The sequence below is a fragment of the Erpetoichthys calabaricus genome, chromosome 3, assembly GCF_900747795.2.
Source record: "Erpetoichthys calabaricus chromosome 3, fErpCal1.3, whole genome shotgun sequence".
Classification (NCBI taxonomy): domain Eukaryota; kingdom Metazoa; phylum Chordata; class Cladistia; order Polypteriformes; family Polypteridae; genus Erpetoichthys; species Erpetoichthys calabaricus.
The window spans coordinates 61,387,791-61,411,300 of record NC_041396.2 but is presented as its reverse complement, the minus strand read 5'-3'; the positions used below and the strand labels follow the sequence as shown (position 1 = coordinate 61,411,300).

General features: G+C 37.3%; 1 protein-coding gene across 3 annotated transcripts in view; it reads left to right on the top strand.

Moving 5' to 3' along the window:
• The window catches only part of lpin1a (lipin 1a), a 104,126-nt gene that overhangs the window by 41,112 nt on the left and 39,504 nt on the right, over positions 1-23,510 (top strand). For 2 of the 3 annotated variants that reach the window (XM_051924918.1, XM_028796849.2), the window contains exons 4-7: positions 12,181-12,479; positions 12,648-12,755; positions 18,620-18,730; positions 20,139-20,265. In XM_051924918.1, the coding sequence (XP_051780878.1) occupies positions 12,181-12,479; positions 12,648-12,755; positions 18,620-18,730; positions 20,139-20,265 (645 nt within the window). The remainder of the gene's footprint in view (positions 1-12,180; positions 12,480-12,647; positions 12,756-18,619; positions 18,731-20,138; positions 20,266-23,510) is intronic. The other variant, XM_028796850.2, reaches the window with a different exon arrangement.

The following is a 23,510-nucleotide window of genomic DNA, read 5'->3' as shown; positions in this document are numbered from 1 at the left end:
GCCCAAGTTAACCCCAGGAGTGGTATGTGTCTCACCGCTTTTAATATTAGACCAGTCCTGCTCTAGTATCACCGGGTGTGGAGGATCTGGGAGGACCGCCACTGTTAATTTCTGAACCGATCCTCCGTAACTGATGACACAAGCGGCGGACCTGTACCAGGGATTTCTCTGTGGACACAGGTTATACCAGTCTTAAATTTTAACCACTGTTGCGGTAGCACAAATCGGCGGGCAACAATGGAAATGTTGCTGCCGGAATCGAACAAAGCAGTAGTTTTCTGCCCGTTTACGATCACCACGCCTGTGTGTGGGACCGCCAACGGGTTAGTCAGAGCACACCAACCCCTCCTCCCCCTCCACCTGCATTTCTTCTTGCTCCCAAGTAGTTTGCGCGCCCGCGACTCCGGGGACGTCGGCACAAGCTCTGGATTGTACAGGGGGGGCTAGGTTTTAGGATGTACTCTGGTCGAGTTTGACTAAGGGACGGTTCAGCTCCCCCAGATTGCGAGGCTGTCCTTTGTGTCTCTACGAGCTCTATGAGCTCTGCCATATTATGGAATTGTTTACCCCAGATCGGCTGGGTGAAGCCACAGGGTAGTGTTTTCAGGAGCAGGTAGCAGGCCACCTGCTCTGTTATGTGGGAGGGCTTGTTTTCCTGTGGCCGTAGCCACTGCACTACCTTTGCCCATAAGGACCAGGCTTGTTGAGGGGTCGGCCGCTCTGGGTCGAACCTCCAGTTTCTCACTCTATTCACCTGCCAGTCTGGGGCACCCCTAGGTGGAAATCGGGGCTCTGGCTTCACAGGGAGGCAGGCACTCTCCTCCGAGAGAGCATATCAAGCCCCTTTTGCCTCCCCCTTCCGGAGCAGCCCAAGTCTGTGAGCCCCTGCTGCACACTCCCTGGTTGCCTAGTGAAGTATGCCGGGTGCAGAGCTCGTGTCGGGTCATTGCGAACCACGGGACACCCTCCCCGCCTCAAAACTCGGCCCCGGTACACTCCCACCTGGGTGTATTGCAGGTTCTGTCCCCGTCTCTTCTGGGACTTCTCCATCTTGCCGACTACGCCAATGACACAATAACCAGACATAGGAATCGTGAAAAGGTTTGGGGCAGCGTTCAATAGATATAGCACTGATGTGCACAAAACCGAGTCCAAAACAGAACCGAGGGAACAGGGAAAAGGTGGAGACTTTTAAAGAGGAAGACAGAAAGTGAAGTCAAAGGGGTCGGGCTCATGAAGGTCTTCTGTCACTGGTGCGAGCCCATACGTGACATCACAGGGGCTGGAGCCAGCAAGGTCTCCTTCCATTGGCTCGGTCCTGGAAGTGATGTCAAGAGGACCAGGTGGGATCTCCCATGAATGGTCTGCAGGCAAGGGAGAAAAAGAGTCGGTGCACTCTGCCACATCCCAGTATGTCTCGGAACTGCCCTTACTCAAGCCCTTTAGCTGCCTCCCATGCGCACATGTGTGACCACTGCAGTATCCCAGCAGTGGCCATGGGCCTCATGTATAAACGGTGCGTACGCACAGAAATGTTGCATACTCCCGTTTCCACGCTCAAATCGCGATGTATAAAACCTAAACTTGGCGTAAAGCCATGCACATTTCCACGGTAACTCATACTTTGGCGTACGCAATTTCTCCACTCGGTTTTGCAGACTGGCGGCACCCAGCGTCAAAGCAGTGCTACTGTTCCTTTGTGGTCACCCTTTCTTTCTTAGCTCCACATTCCTGACGCGGCTTTATAAATACACTGAAACTAACTGCATATTGTTTATTAGTGTAATGCATCTGATTGTAATTAACCTGCAGCAATATAATGGTCCAGGGAATAGCCATAGTATTCCAAATACCATAACTGCTTTAGCGTTGTAGCTCTCACTGCATCTTCTTCTTCTTTCAGCTGCTCCCATTAAGGGTTGCCACAGCAGATCATCTTTTTCCATATTACTCTCACTGCACCACTCGGAGTATTTATATCACTGTATCTGAGTGGGGAATCACAGCAGCAGCTGATTGGAAAGAGAAATATCGGTATACAGCATGAAGCAGACGCTGCCTGAGCCACGGCAAAACACCTAGGTTGATTCTGACACTTAGCTGTCAAACAGAGGCCTGACATACCTCATGTACCCCATACTTTCTGACAAATACATATACTGCTCCATTTAATTGTTCTCCCTTTATAAAGATCACGGCAAGGAAAGGGAAATGATTTGGAAAGGGTTTAAGTTGTTCAGTTTTTAGAAGGCAGAAGAGAAGAGGTAGGAGGTGAAAAAGGGGAAACAGGAAAAAGAGAGTTAGGTTTGTATAATTTGTTAAAATCTGAATTAATTGTTCTTTTGTGCTTCTCCATTGTGTTCTGTTGAGTCTGATTTGAAAATTATCAGAAGAATTTGTATTAACTTCCAGGAAGTATAATATATAAGTAAAAAATGAGAATCACACACAGGTGGTGGTGTTATTTTAATCTAGTATGTATGTATGTGTATATGTAAATAATTTCAATGTGGCTGTTGAAATATTATTTTCTTTTTAATTCCATTACTCTTGTGTAGATTTTATATTATCTGCGTCATACTGTGAGAGGTGAAGCAAAATGATACCTTTTATTGGCTGACTGAACAGAATACAATATGCAAGCCTTCCAGGCAGTTCAGGCCCCTTCTTCAGGAAAGTTGTATTGTAATCTGTTCAGTTAGCTAATAAAAAGTGTCCTTTTGTTTCACTTCTCATTGCATCCATAATGGCTAAAATGGGACCACACCCTACTACTGCTTTATACTAAATATGCATATATATTTGCTATATGTACCTGTGTGATTTGCAATATTAAAGAGTTAATACATTTTATCACCATATTATTAAAGCAAAAAGTATTTCTATAGTATAGAAAGTTGTCATTTAAAAGAAGTGCATCCCACAGATATTGTGAATGAAAAAATCCCTCAAATCAGATTTTAATCTATACTTAATGGTTTTATATGGTAAACAATGAAACATTCATTTTGGTGGGAAGAACATTTCAGTATTTTAAGCAGTAATAAAAATATTCAATTTTTATTTGGTCTGTACCAAGCATTTATGACTGGCCCGTGTGAGTGTCCTATGTATGAGTCCCAGCCACACCCCCAAAGAGAGTATAGCTGTTGGAAGAGGAATAACAGCACTCTGAGGCTAGGCATTTGTCAGCAGTGAGAGCATCTGTCTCAAAATCATCAATTATTGGTGGATTTTAATACCATCATTTATATGAGGTACTGTATCATTATCAAAAACTGTAGGATGTACTTCATATTTTTTAGATGAATTTTTTTTTAAGAAGTACCCGATTAAAAAAGTTAAAATCTATGAAGTCTCAAACTAAAATTGTGGCGTCAATGGATCATGATTGATAGAAGGTCATTGTCACACTTTTCTGAAAACTTATAGTGTTAGATAAAAGTTGTATTATTATAATATGCAGATAATGCAATCATTAAGTTATTTTTAGTGTAATGTATTTAATCAGTATTTTTATTCACTGTATGTATAGCAACTTACAGCTCCTCCCCTCTTGAGTTATATTCTAAATACTGGAAGTTAAGTGACTGCTTTCCTTACTTGTTTGTTTTCTTTTACTTTTGTGCTTACAAAAATCATTAAGCTTACCTGGTACCACTTGAAGCAGCAGAAGAATTTAGCTGGTTTTGCAAAGGCTCACTTAAGCCAGTAATAATAATAATAATAATAATTCATTACATTTATATATAGCGCTTTTCTCAGTACTCAATAATGTGAATGTGTGTCATGAGCGACCATGCTGGCATTTAAATGACTTGATCAAGATATCTCAACGTAAATTTAAATTTTCTGACAAATTTCTTTGAAGAATAAGTGTACTAAATTTTAATTTCACTCTGTCATTGATGATGTTTTGTTTCCAATCCACCCAGAGTTCTCATTGTAAAGTCATGAGTGTTAATTGATATAAGTAGTTGTGATATCAGATGCCACTATGATACACCAAAATGAGGAAATATCATAAGAATATACTATATATTTTGAAAAAAACAGAACCTTTGGTCCATTTAAATTCTTTAGTTCCCTTTAAGCTATGTTTTGCATATTATCACTGGATGCTTAACCACTTAGAAACCTGTTATATATATTGTGGGGAACAGCCCGGACACAGACAGGAGGACACCGAAGGTTCAAGCACCACCACATGTTTATTATACATTTTTATATTACAAGTGCACACAGCACACAACCCACTTTCACCCCCTAAGTCCAGGCCTCACAATGCCTTTTCTCTCTTCAGGTCTGCCTCCTCTCCTCTCCTCTCCTCTCCTCTCCTCTCCTCTCCTCTCCTCTCCTCTCCTCTCCTCTCCTCTTCTCTCCTCCGAGCTCCGTCCTCTTCCACCCGACTCCAGACCTCGAATGGAGGGAGGCGGCCCCTTTTAAACCCACCTGGACTTGCTCCAGGTGCCTCCCAATGAGCGACTGCCGGCACTCCCTGGTGTGGCGGAAGTGCCGGCTGTGCACCCGGAAGCACTCCAGGTGTCCCTGGTCTTCTTCCCCCTAGCACTTCCGGGTGTGGCGGAAGTGCTGAGGGCCAGGGCTCCTCAGGCATTTGGGTGCCCCCTGGTGGTGACCACGGGCCCCTATAGGGCTGAGCTTCCATGCTCCTTTCCCGTGGTCCCCAAAGCCACCAGGGCCGTCGGCCCTCCTGGTCTGGAGGAGGCGTAATCCCTCCTCCTCTCTTTCTGGACGTCCTGACTGGGTACCACCCCAAGCCGCTTGCCACAATATACTGACAATTTTTTGAGTACTTTGTAAAATTGACCTTTAACAAGACTGCTACAGTGCCTCTGCATTTTAATTAAAGAGCTGCTTTTAAAACGGGTTTCTCCCTTTTATAATTTTAAATATTGTGTAGGTGCTATGGTACCTACCATCTTTATATGACATTAATCCGATGGATCTGTGTAGTTTGGATTGAAAGGGAGGAGTCTGTGAGAAAAAAGGGGATGTGTGTAGAGTTTCAGAGAGAGAGTTACTTTGGAATGTATCACAAAGTAGTTTGAGAGAAGCTGCATAGACAGCTATGAGGAATTGTGCAAGAATAAAGTCATACCATCTTATACAGGCAGAAACTACACAGAATTGTGCCGGACATTTCATAGAGGCTTTTTTAAGAGTCTTGTCACAGTGTTTGCAGGACATCCTGCAACATAGAGATAGGTGTAAACATGTACAGAAGGGAAAAAGTTGCTAGCAGTTGAAAGAGAAGTGTGCAGGAAGTTGCAAAGAGAAACTACAGATAGATAGATAGATAGATAGATAGATAGATAGATAGATAGATAGATAGATAGATAGATAGATAGATAGATAGATAGATAGATAGATAGATAGATAGATAGATAGATAGATAGATAGATAGATAGATAGATAGATAGATAGATACTTTATTAATCCCAAGGGGAAATTCACATACTCCAGCAGCAGCATATTGATAAGGAAACAATATTAAATTAAAGAGTGATAAAAAATGCAGGTAAAACAGACAATAACTTTGAATAATGTTAACGTTTACCCCCCGGGTGGAACTGAAGAGTCGTATAGTGTGGGGGAGGAACGATCTCCTCAGTCTGTCAGTGGAGCAGGACACTGACAGCAGTCTGTTGCTGAAGCTGCTCCTCTGTCTGGAGATGACACTGTTTGGTGGATGCAGTGGATTCTCCATGATTGACAGGAGCCTGCTCAGTACCCATCGCTCTGCCACGGATGTCAAACTGTCCAGCTCCATGCCTACAATAGAGCCTGCCTTCCAGACCAGTTTGTCCAGGCGTGAGGCATCCTTCTTCTTTATGCTGCCTCCCCAGCACACCACTGAGTAGAAGAGGTCACTCGCCACAACCGTCTGATAGAACATCTGCAACATCTTATTGCAGATGTTGAAGGATGCCAGCCTTCTAAGGAAGTATAGTCGGCTCTGTCCTCTCTTGCACAGAGCATCAGTATTGGCAATCCAGTCCAATTTATCATCCAGCTGCACTCCCAGGTATTTATAGGTCTGCATCCTCTGCACACAGTCACCTCTGATGATCACAGGGTCCATGAGGGGCCTGGGTCTCCTAAAATCCACCACCAGCTCCTTGTTTTTGCTGGTGTTCAGGTGTAGGTGGTTTGAGTCGCACCATTTAACAAAGTCCTTGATTAGGTCCCTATACTCCTCCTCCTGCCCACTCCTGATGCAGCCCACGATAGCACTGTCATCAGAGAACTTTTGCATGTGGCAGGACTCCGAGTTATATTGGAAGTCTGATGTATATAGGCTGAACAGGACCGGAGAAAGTACAGTCCCCTGCGGCGCTCCTGTGTTGCTGACCACAATGTCATACCTGCAGTTCCTGAGATGCACATACTGAGGTCTGTCTGTAAGATAGTCTACGATCCATGCCACCAGGTATGAATGTACTCCCATCTCTGTCAGCTTGTCCCTAAGGAGCAGAGTTTGGATGGTGTTGAAGGCGCTAGAGAAGTCCAGAAACATAATTCTTACTGCACCACTGCCTCTGTCCAAGTGGGAGAGGATTTAGCAAGAGTTAAACAGAAATCAGAAGGTTCCTGTCATGAGAGAGGGAAGGAATATTGCTTGAATGGTGAAGGAGATACTGAAGTTTTCGTTTGTAGCAGCATGGTAACAGTAGAAATGTACTACTAAGCTATATGCCATTCCAAGGTTAATGCCAAGCCAGCATGAAGGGTGGGACGAGCCAAAGTGGTGCATGAGCTGAACTACACAGTCTATAGCAGTTGCAAAAGAACAAGTATTCACTATAAATGTAGCGGGTCACCAATGGAGTGGTATGCATTCATAACTTGTAAATAATTTGATGTAACTGTAACTGAATATTACACAGATGGCTAAATCTGTATGCTAGTCTTAAGAGGGTGATAACCAACGTCATTTGGGGAGATAGACTTTGCATTAAATTCTGAAAAGAGAAAGCTCATGAGATGGAATATCTATGACAAAATATCTACCTGGGCAATAGTTGTTTGGGCAATAGTTGTTTGTATTAATATTTTGGGATTTTTTTTGCTTGTCTTTACCATCAAGTGACAGAGTCAGTACTTGTTTTACTTTTTTGGTCCACGGTGGACTCAGATAATAACTCCGGCCTGTGCTGATGTTTGTAGTTAATTAATTTTGTGCAGTATATATATTTCTAAAGGTGGATAATACATGTAAATAGAAAATTTGTATTAATTTTCTGTCAGCATGCTTATGATGGCTTCCAGAATGTTTTTGCTACAGTCATATTTGCTTTATGAATATTCTACCTGTGCTACCCATTTAAGATGGGTTGAAATCTAAGTAAGCAATGTAGACGGCAACATTAATATTTGCAGTGTACATGTCTCTGTTACATGCCGTTTGGTATGGGCTTAGTAAAACAGTGGCAATTTTGTTAATAAACAGTCTATTGAAATGACAAACACAATGCATTTTATTACTAAAAATGTTTGTGATGCACTGTCTTTTGAAATGACAGAGACAGTGCAAACAGATGTATGCAGAGATAAACACCCAGACACTTTTCCATTTATTAAGGTGATCTTAATTATTGCACAGCATTCTTTCAAGCTGATACTGTGTTTTATTTCCAAAATTAGTGAGCTGGTATGTTTTATGTTATTGCATTGTCATGCTAACTTATGAATATTAATGACTTATTTTAAAATATTTCAGGAGACTAAAGGCCTGTTTATATTCTACTTCACAATGTTGGACACAGTGAATACGCACTCTGGCCTGTTTATAGTTCAAGCATTGTGCGTGGCACTGTGTGGTTGCAGAATCCTCCAGCGTTTTCCCCAAAGTTTTTTCTGTGCCTTTACATCTCACAGATATTTCCATTTCTGCCTGCACAAACGTTCGTCTTTGCCCAGGGGATTTTTCACCATGAATCTTTGGACATTAAGCTATCGTGGTGTGATTTTAATGTTGGATTGGACAGGAGCAGTGAGGATGCAGTCAATCATGGCACTTCACATCTGTGTCTCTCTGGCTCTCTCTCTCTCTGTCTTTCTCTCTCTCATTCACTGTCTTGCTCACTCCCATGGTTTCACAGTTTTTGGCTTGATGTCACAACAGAGAGAGTTTTATTATTTTTCTCTTTCTCTTGGGTGAGGGTTTAATCTTTTTTTTTACTTTTGTTATTAAAAATGTTTAAAAAAAGTCTGAAAATTTAACAGCTATAGTTCAAGTCTTCATTAAGCGTCATCACTGTGGTCATACTATAAATGCCATTCAATAAAATAACTTTTTTTTTCAGAATTTAACGATGAATAATTTTTAGTTTATTTATTTGGGTAATTAATAATGTGACTAAAGTAGTATCATTTGGTTCTCATGGCATGTACAGCTAAGTTTCATTAACGTACTGTAGTTATAATTGTAAGTGATATCTTCAAAAATTTATGTATTTAAGGTAGTGTTCTGGTGTACTCCATGTTTAAAATTGTGGATTTTGAAAACAAATTACATTACACCACTTTTTTTTTTTTTTTTTCTACTAAGGTTTTCAGATATTTTAGCAATATTTGTTGAATGGTTTACAGTCTCTTTTGCAATGCTCTTTGCCTTTCCCCTGTTTTAAGTCTTTTTTTATCCACTGGCCCTTTTCTTCACCAGCTGTAGCCTGTCATTTATTTCTCCATCTTGGCAGAGCGCAAATAATAAAAAGAATTTGATAAGTATGAGTTCAGCCAAAAGAGATCAGTGTCTTACAGCTCAACTAAATACTCAGACCTCTGTGCTACAATGATATGGTCAGTAGAATTTAAAGTTACCTTATAATCCAAAATGATCACGATGGTAACATTTTTGCAAAGGAGGATAGTGATATATAATTTCCTTTACATGATATTACTGTTTCAGTATGTGACTGAACATCAGGCTGAAATTCCTAATTTATAAATGTGGTAAGAGCTGCGTTGTGAGATTAAAATATTCTCTAAAACTTTTGAAAGATGAAAAACATTTCAAATATATCTACAATATTTTTCATTTGTACCTGAACATCATTTCATCAACAAAAATTGGACAATGGCGATATTGAAAAATATTTTTATTGAGACTACCACTTTCCATATCTCTGTGAATATTATTTTACCAAGAAAGATTACTTCACTTTTAAATTTACTTAATATCACCTACAACGTATTATCTAATTTATAATTAATGTCAAACCAAATCTTGGAGACAAAATTGGAGACAAAATTGGATTAATGTATACATTTGTTATTTATATTTTGATTTAGCGTCTTGTGGATTGTCCTAAATACGTAATAAGTGTGCTCAAGGTTTAATAGTTCTCAGGCCAATTCTAACCATGTAATCTGTGTGAAATTGTTGTATTCATGTAAGAGCATCCAAGGTTAACAGTATGTTTAACACAGATTGAAATTTATAAAAATCAAGTAATCTAGGACTAAAATACAGATTATTTTAATAAGGTAGCTGAAACACTAGTTTTCTGTGACACTGATGCCTCAATCAAACTCTGTCAGCATGAAGTATAACCTCGTGATATAAAAGCAAAAACTCCTACTGGGTTAACACACACTTCATACTGAATCATTTTATTAGTCCTGGATTGTCTATATTACATCTTTTCAGTTTCATTTTTTGATATTGCATACTTTGGCAATACTATATACAACTATATGCATAGAACATACTGTATAATTGAACTATGCAGTATAAATCACTTTAATAAAAATGACAAAAACCTATATTTAAACAGATTTTAGGAATGCAGGTTTTAGTTTACTATATCTTAATAATGGTATCTTGTCAAGCTCCTTGTCATTTCAAATTTCAGTTTTCAAGACTGTATACTATTTAATCGGCATATGCTGTTTGGCTACACTAGACTACTGTTGCAGTTTGCTTTTTCATCATTAATGAAGGTTTGATAGACACGTTTCTGATATGTAAATAAGATGTTTCTGATATGCAGTTTTATGTTAATGTTAGTTGGAGCTGTTAGTGCTGAGGCTTCTCATTTAGACCAAATTGAAATACCTGTCTGGTTACTTTGTGTAGAGGGAATGCACCTTCTTTCCCTGTGTCGGTAAGTTTTTCTCTGAGCACTCAGGTTTTCCTGCCTTTAGTATGATACTATTGGGACAGTAGACAGTGTCCTGAACCCTGAAATATAATTTAGACAGTTAAAGTAAATGGACAGTAGAATTTACAGAATGTCCATTGATTAAAATACAATTGATTACATGATTTTGCTTTCAAATGTATTGTCCTTTGCTCCAGAGTTGCTTTGAAATATACAATATTAAAAAAATAATTGAAGAAATCATTGTTATCTAGTATAGTGTTTGGCAAAATAACTGCCTACCAGTGGAATTTAGATTCAGTGTTTCTAAAGATGTTAATATAGATTAAATGTGTTAACCAAGCATTAATACTTAATACAGTTTATTGAAAGGAATACAGATTTGCTCGAACAACAGTTTTTTATGATGAGAAACTGGTTTACTGTCTTTTGGATTTAAATCAGTATGTTTATACCACTGTAGTACTGCGTTATTCCTGTTTTGTAAAATCACTCATTTTCTAACCCACTGAATCCTGAACAGGGTTACGAGGGTCTGCTGGAGCCTATCCCAGATAACATAGTGTGCAAGGTAGGAACAAACCCTGGACAGGGAGCCAGTCCATCACAGGACAAATACACACACCCCCATCCACCCCAACCACACACTAGGGCCAATTTAGTATCACCAATTCACCTAGCCTGCATGTCTTTGGACCGTGGGAGGAAACCGGAGCACCTGGAGGATACCCACACAGACACAGCGAGGACATGCAAACTCCATGTGGGGAGGACCTGGGACATGAACCCTGGTCTACTTACTACGAGGCAGCAGTGCTACCACTGCACCACCATGTGTTCTGAATTATACATTTAACCAGGTCAGTACCAAGGAGAGCGGTGGTGAATTACAGGTACCCAGGAATGCAGCAATATTTTAAAATGGCTAAAAGGCTGACTTAGAACAATAATGTGAAAGTCATGAATGAGAGTAATAAACATTTGCTAACAGTTTAAGAAATTTTTAAGTGAGTCTTCAATATTGTGTACTTACCATTTTGTTTTTTTCTTTCTGTCATATTCATGGTTTAATTATTTTCATTTTACTGGCATATATTTGTACTGTATGTCAAAAGAGCAAACATTAGTATGCAAATGTTTTACATGTTTTTTTTTAGTTTAATCTAATGTTTGTAAATAGTGCCCTCTTCAGGATTTACTTTGAATTGCCTTATGCTTCCTGATGCTGCACAAGGTCAGAAAAAGAAGAACCTGAATATTTCTTAAGCTATACATTCTGACAAATAGCAGTAATTGTCTATATGAAATTAAAATAGGTGACTGCATGTTAAGTTTTTTCCTTTTTTCACATCTTTTATTCATTCAAGCTTTATTTTTATTGAAACACCACTTACCGAAAGTAAAGGCTATTTCCAAATTTGTTGAAGTTTGTAATCACAACAAATTACTGCACATTTTAATTTGCTATGATTTATGACAGTTATGGCATGAAAATCTGGCCTAATGCCTAAGGAGATGAGCTTGAAGCTATAAAATAGCAGGTCAAGATCCAATTTCTAGTAGTCACCTAAGCACATACACTGCTGTGTTCTAAATTATAAGAACATGTGACAGTTTGTAAAAATAGTTTTGGGTACTGCCCAAATAGAAATTCACAAGAAAGTATAATACAGCATATCTTATTGTAAATAGCAAAGCCATTATCACTTTAGACAGATAGTTTAAACTTATAGTGATTATGTTCTTTGAAAACAAATGAGTGTAATTACAAAATAACAAACTATTCAGAATAATATTTAATTTAACTATGTGATAGCAGACATATGCTTCATATATTTTTTTGGTTCTGTAATATTTTGACAGTGCCCTTCTTGAAGGGTCAAGGGATAACCCCAGTAGTAATTAAATACAAATACTTATAATTAAGAAGTATTTTTTTTAGTTGAGCAAAAACATTGTGTAGTAACTCCAGTTATAGTAAAAATGCATAGGAATGGTGCATTTGCAAATTCAACATCCCCCTTCTATTCATGTTGTCTTTCTCATTTGATAGGAGATTGTCCCTTCACACCTTGCTACCTCACCAATTATCACTGAAGGGGCTGCCTTAATGGAAGCTCAGATGATGAACATTTCTCTCAAACCCTCCAACTCCAGTGCTACTTTTCACACTGTGAACTTAGGAAGTGACTGCGGAGTAATCAGCAGTTCAGCTAAAAAGAGAAGACGAAAGCGGCGCAAATCAAAGATGGACACTTTGAAAAGAGAGGATAATGGAGAATACTCTGAAGGTGAAGACATGTTCCCTCTTGAAATGAGCTCTGATGAGACAGAGCTAACAGATACCTTAAGGTTGGTTTTAGATTATCACTACATATATTTTGTGTACATTTTAAATAATAATACATTTGAAACTAATATTTGGGATACAGAGTATTAATGTTTTATTCTGCACATTTTACCTACATGTTTACATTCAGTATTGTTTATAAGTTCAACTTTATTTTTGTGTTGTTCCAGGTCTTCTATACAAGGCACTGATAATGAAGTAAAAGCAAATAGAAATGTTGAATCAATTGGCAGGATGAGTCATAGTTATTGTGATGCAGAATTACTACCCTTTCAGAGGTAAGCACAACAGAACTTTTATTCATTGAATCAGATTTCTTATTTAAATAAACATTTAAAAATGCTCTTTTTTGTTTCTAAATATTTTCTGAGGAGAAAATATGTGTAGAATAAAAACATTTTAATTGCCAATTAATATGTTATTTTTCATTTAAAATCAGACTGTATCAATTTTTTAATGCAACTACTAAATATCCATGGTATTTTTCTTTTCTATATTCATCAACATTTTGATTCTTTTGTGTTCCATTTTGACTGTATAGGACAGTATTGTTGTATTAGGTTAGCTTCCATGACTAAGTTAAAAAAAAATCAAATCTGATATGCATAGTTCATCCATATAAGGTTGTATGGATGTTAGTATACATGATAACACTATGAACTTTGAATTGATTTACTAGGTCTTTTTGCCTTTGTCATATATTCACCAACCCTTGAAATTGTTGTTTCTTGTCTAAAGATATCTGTGGATTAAAGAAATTTGTATTTTTCAGTCCACTTACTTTTTTTTGAGTTTGATTACTTATTTTTCACTTATTTTGAAAATGAAAGTCCACTATTCTTAGATGGATTCAGTTTAATAGAGCACAAAGTCGCCATCCACATTGTTCAAAACTGTAAACCCATGTAAGGTTTTTCATATCCAAAATGACAAAGTGTTTTATTTTGAGTATGTTTTATTTGTAAATATTCTTTTCATCTCCATTTGATGCAATTTTGTGTCTACAATTGTTTGATTCCTGTTGGTTTCCTCTAAAGGAACTTTCACGATGTTGTAGAAGGTGTGGTTTCACTATAATTTCGGTGTTTATATATTGTATGTAAATAATGCAACATCCGATTATGAGGAGGTTAATTATTCTGTGCTAGGCAGAACCCTTTTGTCTGAAGAAAGATATGCATGTGATTTGGATGCAAAAATAATACAATCACCACAACTATATGAGGTCTGAAATATTTACCACAAACCTGCCCTTGACAGCTCAACCCACATTATAATTGATATTGTATTGCTTAAAACTATCAGTGGTGAATAAAGAAAATCAAGGGGGATGTGCAGAGCTGTAGTAACTACAGGGGGATAAAATTGATGAGCCATAGCATGAAGTTATGGGAAAGGGTAGTGGAAGCTAGGTTAAGAAGGGAGGTGATGATTAGTAAGCAGCAGTATGGTTTCATGCCAAAAAAGACCACCACAGATACGATGTTTGCTCTGGGGATGTTGATTGAGAAGTTGAGAGAAGGCCAGAAGGAGTTGCATTGCATCTTTGTGGACCTGGAGAAAGCATATGATAGGGTGCCTCGAGAGGAGTTGTGGTGCTGTATAAGGATGTCGGGAGTGGCAGAGAAGTATGTAAGAGTTGTACAGGATATGTACAAGGGAAGTGTGACAATGGTGAGGTTTGTGGTAGGAGTGACAGATGCATTAAACGTGGAGGTGGGATTGCATCAGGGACTGGCTCTAAGCCCTTTCTTATTTGCAATGGTCATGGACAGGTTGACAAACGATGATTAGACAGGAGTCCTCATGGACTACGATGTTTGTTGATGACATTGTGATCTGTAGCGATAGTAGAGAGCAGGTTGAGGAAACCCTGGAGAGGTGGAGATATGCTCTAGAGAGGAGAGGAATGAAGGTTAGTAGGATCAAGACAGAATACATGTGTATAAATGAGAGGGAGGACAGTGGAATGGTGAAGATGCAGGGAGTAGAGCTGGCAAAGGTGGATGAGTTTAAATACTTGGGCTCAACAGTACAGAGTAACAGGGATTGTGGAAGAGAGGTAGAATGGGGGGGGGAGTGTCAGGAGTAATTTGTGACAGATGGGTATCAGCAAGAGTGAAAGGGAAGGTCTACAGGATGGTAGTGAGACCAGCTGTGTTATATAGGTTGGAGACGGTGGCACTGACCAAAAAACAGGAGACAGAGCTGGAGGTGGCAGAGTTAAAGATGCTAAGATTTGCATTGGGTGTGATGAGGATGGACAGGATTAGGAACAAGTACATTAGAGGGTCAGCTCTAAGTCAGAAAGGTAAGATTGCGTTGGTTTGGAAATGTGCAGAAGAGAGATGCAGAGTATATTGGGAAAAGGATTGCCAGGGAAGAGGAAAAGAGGAAGGCCTAAGCAAAGGTTTATGGATGTGGTGAAAGAGGACATGCAGATGATGGGTGTAACAGAACAAGATGCAGAGGAGAGGAAGGTAAGGATAAAGATCCGCTGTGGCAACCCTTAATGGGAGCAGCTGAAAGAAGAAGAAGTTGATGCTGTTTTACTATAGGTGTGCTCAAGAAATAAAATGTAGTTAATCCACACAAAAATGAAGTACCTGAGGATTAGTGAAGCAGAAAATAAATATTTATATTCCTTTTTACTTTTCATACAGCCAGTTTTGCAAACTGATTTTACTGGGTACTAAATGTTAGATGTTATGGGAAAGATGTAGCAAGAATTAAAGAAACGTATGTTTCGTGTTTTTTTTTTTGTATGTCATATATGACAGTCCTCTTACAGTAATTTCATATTAAGATTATTTTTCGTATTTTGAAAATGATAAACAAACATATGATAAACATTGATAAACCATGCATGCATTTCCTTTTTATTTGACATGTATATGAATATGATTTATCGAATATGATTCATTCTAAGGCACTTTTAGATACACACCAACCCTAAATGCATTTCTTCACTGATTAAGCCATAATTTTGAGAATATTTGTTTTAATTGAAATATTCTAGCTTTGTGTAAATTTGGCACCATCAAAGAAAGAAACCATTAATGCTAGATAGGTTGGAAATCCATAAAAAGGCACATTCTTACGTTATATAAAAACATTCTGTAATAATATAGGAGTGAAAGATTTTCCCAGAGCAACCTATAATAGCAACAAAACATGGAAACTTCAAATATAGTTCACATCAGCAAACTTCGGATCAGGGGGGTATTTTTCGTACGTGGATTAGTCGTTTAGCCGGATGTAATTGTTGACGATTTGGGCTGATCCTGGATCTGTCGGTTTTTCGAAACTCTTGCTGGAAGTGTTGTCATAGCAGCACATCCTAATCCTCAAACCTGCTCGGAGCAGGTTTGTTCTACGTAAACAAGGATTAGTTTACACACGTGATCAGTGACGGTGCGTGGAAGTCATCCAGTCATGGCTTCGCCGTTCATGAATGAGCGACCAATTGATATCGGTACGCAAATTATACGAAGAGAATTTCATATAGAGAGGGTTTTGCGCGATCAGCAAGATCCTTTATTGCTCCTGGAGGAAATTCTTTTCGAAAGATACCGCTTTAGCCGAGGGGGAATATTGTACCTCAGAGATTTATTAGCACCTTATATTCGAAGTCAAACTCGGCGAGGTTGGGCTCTCACAACCACTCAGGCAGTATGCATTGCTTTGAGGTTTTTTTACAAGCGGCACTTTTTTATATACTGTAGGCGATGCGGAAAATCTAACTAAAAGTGCAGTTTGCCAGGCAATTCGTAAAGTCTGTTTGGCTCTAAAACATTTCCTTCGGGTTTTCATAGTGTTTCCTGGACACCTGCGTGTGCAGACAATAAAAGAGGCGTTTCATGCCATTGCAGGTAGGTAATACACAGGCAAAAACACCCACAGTTCCATGAAGAATCTCAATCAGCCTAACATTCTCATTACCAGGATTTCCAAATGTGATTGGGACACATGGGACTGATCAGAGTGGAGTTTGATCAAACATTATTTGGAAAATGTACCTCTCCTCCTGATCAATAATCAGACACAGTGTCTTCATCAAATATTTGACCTTTGTCAATATCTCGTTGGTCAGACACAGGTTCAAGGGATATGACATTCCCTGCAACTGACCCAACAAAAAAGAGGGCTATATGGAACATACCTATGGCACACATGGAGGACAAATATATGCAATGACCATCCTTTATCTGAAATGAAATGACCACTGCATCCTGCCACTGATTCTGAGGAGGAGCTTCCCCCTGGAATGCCCTCACAAACAGGGTGATGGGCATTTTGCTGGAGAGCCAACTCTTCTGCAGGGGTTAGGTCTGGACCACGTGGACCTCCATCTGTTTTTTGCTTGTCTGCCTTCTTATTAGCGTTAACATTAATGTTTTTTATATTATATGATTATTTATGTCAACAATTCTTTAAACAGTTATATACCAATATTTACCAGTTTGAAGTATGTTCTTGTAGTTCACTTTAACCAGTTCCCATGTTCTCCTTGTGCTCACGTTTGATCTGGAATTATGACATATTAAATAATAATCAATCTGACACATAGGAAATGAAACGCTGCATTCAGTAAGTACAATGCACAGTACTTAGCGTTTAATTCGTCGGCCACTTTTTGCCAGCTGTCTTTTCTGGTCTGGGCTGCTTTTGCAGTGTTACCCCTTGTGCACATTAAATCTTGAAATTCTTCATGTCCTTCGAATAAAAGGTCTTGCGCCACGTGTGTGAAAAAAAAATGCGCCCGTTCTTTCGTCATTTTGTTACAGCCTATCAAAGACTTGCTGATCATGTTTTCTACACTCAATATATATGGGCTTTTCAATCAGCGCAGGCGCGCGCATTCATCTCGTATGATTAGATCCAGCTAAACTAATCTACTACACGGCTGCGTTTGAAAAACCGACTTATGTGGATGAGTTTCACCGACATTAACTTATCCAAGATGAGGCACCTGATCTCGGATGATTTAAGCGATGTACGAAAAATACCCCCCAGGTCTCAAGCAATTGAATATTATAGGAAACAAAACTTTGCAAATTGATGAAGTAGTAATTTCTGTTTCCATGCCATCATAACTTCTGAAACAACACCATGTGTGCTTTCTGAGGGCTGATAACAATTACTTCAAAACTACTAATTAAATCACTTGTACTGTTGTGCTGTTGTACTTTTAACAGTATCCAATTGTTGACTTTCATTATAAATACCTTGGTAAAAGTAAAAAACCTGATGGCAGAGTGCAAATTTTTCTTGAACATATAAATTTATAAAAACTACCTGTGTAATTTCCCATGGGATTAATAAAGTATCTATCTATCTATCTATCTAATTTTGAAATATAAGTGAAATAATCTTTTAAAGGCTCAGTTTTGAACAATCCACACGGGATTTCTGTTTTTGGGAATGTTCTGAAATTAACTAGCAAATTCAAATTGAGCTGAGATGATTTTTTTTATTTTAATAAGAGCATGTAAGAGGTTATAAAACCCTGGTAAGTACATGTTTTATAAAACTGTTTTCAAAAAGAACTTTCAGCATTTAAATAGAGAAATGTAATATGTGTTTGTGAAATACCTGTACATAAAGTAAAATATAAAAAAAAAACAATCATTACCAAAAGCCTTATCTTTGATATTGAGAATGGTTTATGGAAATAAAAGAAATTACACAGCATGTAGCACACTTGTAATTTATATTCTTACTGAATAACAAAGTATGTGAATATCATCAATAGCATTTGTTATAGAGACCCATACACTGTATTTGTTTAAGTAATAACCAATAAACCATAACAGCAGACATTCTGTTCTCTGATTTATTATAAATTGGTTTATGTTTGTTTTTTTATTTTGTGCCATTTTACAGTAAGTTGGCTAAGTCATATTATAATCATGTAAAAATACAGTAGTAAATAGTATAATTGTTTGATTAGTAGATGCTGCCTTCCAAGCAGCTAATCCTACTACAATAGATCATTTTTTTGTTCTTGCAGTATTTGTGTACATACAGTATCTCTTGTATTCTTAGTGCTTCTCTTGACTGTCACTTAATCACACAATTGAGATTTGAAACCAACTATTTTAACATACAACTTTTGTTTTTTTTATGTGCTGTAATATAGTAGTAAGGACATAGTTGGAAAAAGCACCTCCCATATTCTTCCAGTTCTTGGCAATGAAGGATTGTCTGTTTCTTGCCCACAAGAATCTTCATTCTTTAAGTCATTAAACAGGTATACTATTTACATTATATGTGCAATTCCTAATATTGAACCTAAAGTCATATTTTGTATTACAGGCTGCCTACTAAATACTAGGTATCATCCAACCATCCATCCATTATCCAGCCTGCTATATCCTAACTACAGGGTCACGGGGGTCTGCTGGAGCCAATCCCAGCCAACACAAGGCGCAAGGCAGGAAACAAACCCCGGGCAGGAAGCCAGCCCACCGCAGGGCGCACACACACACACACACACACCAAGCACACACTAGGAACAATTTAGGATCGCCAATGCACCTAACCTACATGTCTTTGGACTGTGGGAGGAAACCAGAGCACCTGGAGGAAACCCACGCAAACACGGGGAGAACATGCAAACTCCACGCAGGGAGGACCCGGGAAGCGAACCTGGGTCTCCTAACTGCGAGGCAGCAGCGCTACCCACTGCGCCAATACTAGGTATCATAATATACAAAATATTTGGGTTTAGACATACAGTTCAATTAGAAGTCAAAAACATTTGTTGTTAAATAACTGCTCATGCTAAGAAAGAACAAAGTATATTGATTTAATAATTAATTAAAACATTTTTATTGTGAGCATAATGATCCTTTTTGTACTTTTCCATATTATAATTATTATTCTAATAATAAAGAACTGTAATAAAGGACAATTTTAAGAATAATGTGTTTTGACATTATCAATATGTTCATTTTAAATGCATTATATTTTTGTTAAGAATAAATGAGTCATTGGTAGTGCAATATGGAAATACTCTAACATGTGGCACATCTCTTAATTGTATTAATACCTGTCTACCTTTTTGAGCTTACAAGTGTCATTTAAATATCAGTTCTTATTATGTTTGTTCCATCTCAATAGTGTAGTGAGGTTTGTTTTACCACTATAATAACATATTTATGTCGCACTAAATACTTACTTTCACATATTTTGTTTTAGTACCACTGGTATTGAGACAAACAATTGTTATGCTTTTGCGTTGTCTTTATGCCTAACATCTATATTGTATAACAACATTGTCACACCAGAGGTGTGCTGTATTTAGTTAGATAATGTCCCAGAATTACGTACTCTGACAATTTTTAAACTTGCCTTGTAATGGCAGTTGAGCTTGGGTATTTTTTGATTTTTGTGTTTTTTAAAGATTGAATGTCTCATAATTTTTTTCTAAATGCCCAGATGATTGAATAGAAGTCTGTACTGTTAATCATCCACATTTTTTTACATGTTTGTTCAAATTTGGATAATAACTTTGCCTTTCAATATCTCTTCAAGAGTATGAGCATGAGTTAAACATGTTTAACAAAGGAATGCTAACGGATTTGAATGTAATGTTCTCATTGTAAAGTTTTTTTTAAACATCTTTGTGTATATTTCTTGTCTGTTTATATTTTCAGTTGTGGTTCATCCCGTCCCTCAACTCCAAAAAGTGACTCTGAACTTGTTACTAAATCTGCAGAAAAACTAAATCATGACATACCCAATATGCAGTGGGACTGGGGGGAACTTCCACAAGAGGAAAAGGTAACTAATCTAACACTTTCATTTTCTGTTAGGAGTGATTGCTTCTTGCAAAATACATTCGGGTTATGTTAATTTATGTAAGAATTTGACACGTACAGATTGTTACTATAGCTAAAAAAGCATGACTTTTTTGTAGTCATTAAATTCTTTTTTTTTAAATCAGTATTAATCTAATTTTTTTGATTTTTGAAAATAAATCATTTCACAAAATTATGTGGTAGGTAATATTTACAACCATTTTGGCAAAACTATACAAAACTGTGTCCTTTTGCAAGACTTGTGACTTTCTCTGCCTAAAGATGTGATTTTTAGAAATAAAATATTGCAGGCCAATGTGCAGAAAAATGCAAAATCACCTTTGTAGAGGAAAATCTTCTTGTGCAGTTATGTTCAAAATCTACAATTTTATATGGTTTGCAACTTTGCGAAGTTACATTTGGATTGAGTGATTCATTTTATTTGACCTAGCCCACGTGCTAGCGTTCCAAAAAAATAAAACATAAAGCGCATAGTGTTCGTAAAATACCCTTTACATATTATTACATATTATTTACATATTATTAAAAGATATATTATATACAAATTAAATACATTAATTAAAACTGCTACACATACATGCTGAAAAAGGTATACCCAGCAAGAATCAGGTGCTTTACCCATGATGGTCCCTTTGGAACAACTAGTAGTTTTTCAAAATGGGCTGAGAGGAGCAAGAAAAAAAGAAACAATTGTCCCAGAACAGAAAACCTATTCCAAAAATCAAGAACACAACTTAGGGCGTTCAACTAGTCTTTTCATGTTCTGCAATACGTCATTACTGTAGCTAAAATATCCTCTAATTAGTCAGCTCAATTGGGTTGCCTTGAGTTGAGGAATGTATTATTTAACATCTGCTAATATTTTGTTAGTTAATATGAGATCGCTACTGTTGTGACTGTTGGTTGATAAAATTTGGTTATGTGTCCCTCACAGTTCAGAAGAAACATTCAAATACTAGAGTGACGTGTATTAAATTAGGCTGGCAATCACGATTGTCAGAAGCGTATGGAACTCAATTTGTACCAGAATGAGATAAATGAAAGGGCAATTATGAAATACATAATCATGTAAAAATAGTAGCAATAACATATATAAATAAACCATTACATTATGAAAAACCACAACAAGGTATAAAAGAGATTGATTGATAGGTGACAAAAACAGCTTAAAAGAGGCCTTTTCAATAAATAATAGGCACTTTTGAAATGTGTCCCTCCAAAAAGATCAACTATGAAATACAAACAGCCATAACAATAAGGTAATTATTAAATAAAACCTGCAAAAGTCAAATGAAGAATTACATTATTTAAACTGAATAAAATGCTGTTGTAACATTTAATGATAGCTAGTATTAGTGTTTAGTATTATCACATATTGCATTCTATTTTATAGCTACTGAATTTTACAAGATTTTATTTATGTAGTTCATTTGCAAACAAAACAATTTTGCTTTGAAATCAACACTAATTTAATACTGTTTTAAAGATTAGAATGAGAGACAAAGCTGTACTCTGAATAATACTGTAAATGTCATTGTTTCAGAAATGCTATCTTGTATCTGTTTTTATTTCAACCTTTCAACAAGAAATCCTTAGGTCAGGGGGATATACAGTATAACATGTATCAAAAATAAACAAAATGGTAAGTTAATTAAAAAAATCCAGCTTTTTGGAAAAAAGACCCACCACACATGGGAGGCTGGCTACTCCCCTGCTTGCACAACATGATCTTGAAAATATGGATAACAGTTCTAATGAATCAGAGAACTATAGGCCAGTGTATTATCAAGGGAAGAGTGAGACTTACCAGGTTCATTACTAGGTTGGTCTGCTCTCGTACCTTAAGATTAACACACACAGATACTGTATACACATAGTGATCCTATTCACACAACTACAGTATGTATGAATGATGTCTAACTGCCAGTCACTCTGTGGTATTTCACGTAGGACCTCCCTACCCCACACACACAGCTTCTACAGTATTCACAAATTCCTAACTACCAGTCATTCTGTAATATTCCACATAGGATACTGTCCATATATGTACATAAAAGTGATGACAAAGGTGCCGTTCACTCCTCAGTACTCCACATAAGTGGTCAGTATCACAAGCATTAACAAACATAATGTATGTCCCCGAGACACATGAAGACTTGTACATCTTTTGGTCATATGCAACATACCAACCAATGGTTTCTTACTTCTACTGCACTTGCTCTTCCTCTTTAGGTGGGGCCTCTCATCCATGATGAACCCTGCAGCAATGAGCAAATAGCAGTCTTCCCTGCAACAGAATGTTTCTTATTACATCAATCTCTGTAGATATAAAGACAGAGTATACAAATATGAAAGCAACATGATATTTTTTAAAGTATAATAGTACCAACAAAAGAAAGTATATTAGAAAATGAAAATGATAAAGTTTGGATATATTTAGTCGTAGAAGATGTTTACTGAAAATCAGCAATATCAAGCTATTAATTGAGCAATCAGTGTGATGTATAAGTTATGTTCTCCAACATTCAGATGAGATGGTCACTCTTTCCCTCTCATTATGATGTATCTTGGTCTCTGACATCCCTTCATATGTCATTTCTCTCCAGTCCTTCAGGCAGGCCATTATTTATGTTGAAATCCCAAGTGAGGGTCCACACCTTCTGACATTAAACACATGTGATTGGCTAACTATCCTTGTGATTGATGACTCTGCTCAAAAGCTTTGATCTTTTGAGTATCCGTAATGTTTTCAATTTCTTTTTACCATTACGTTATAACCAAAAGTGTTAAATTACTGGTATAGTACAGGAATAATGTATAACAGAGGATGCTTTCAATGTAATTGGCCCCTGTAGTTAAATTGCCTTAAGGGTCCTATAAATGTCTTTGTCAATTAGTTCCTTTATAGTTTATCCTGGTTCATTTGAGAAAAATAAAACTTAATTCAAAAAATTGGTAGTTTCAAAAAATCAAGATTTTATTCTCTGTCAGTGTCATACTTACAGAGTGGAGCTTAATTATCATTAAATTACACTTAATAAAAAAGAAATACATAAAGGTTAACTCCCAGCTGAAAAAAGTGAACTTTAGAAACATGTCTTGGGTGTTGAGCCTTCACCAGGGTTTGATTAGATATAGTATTATGATTGTTAGGGTATTATAACAAATACACTTTCAATTTTGTACATCTCTGGATATACCAGGCAT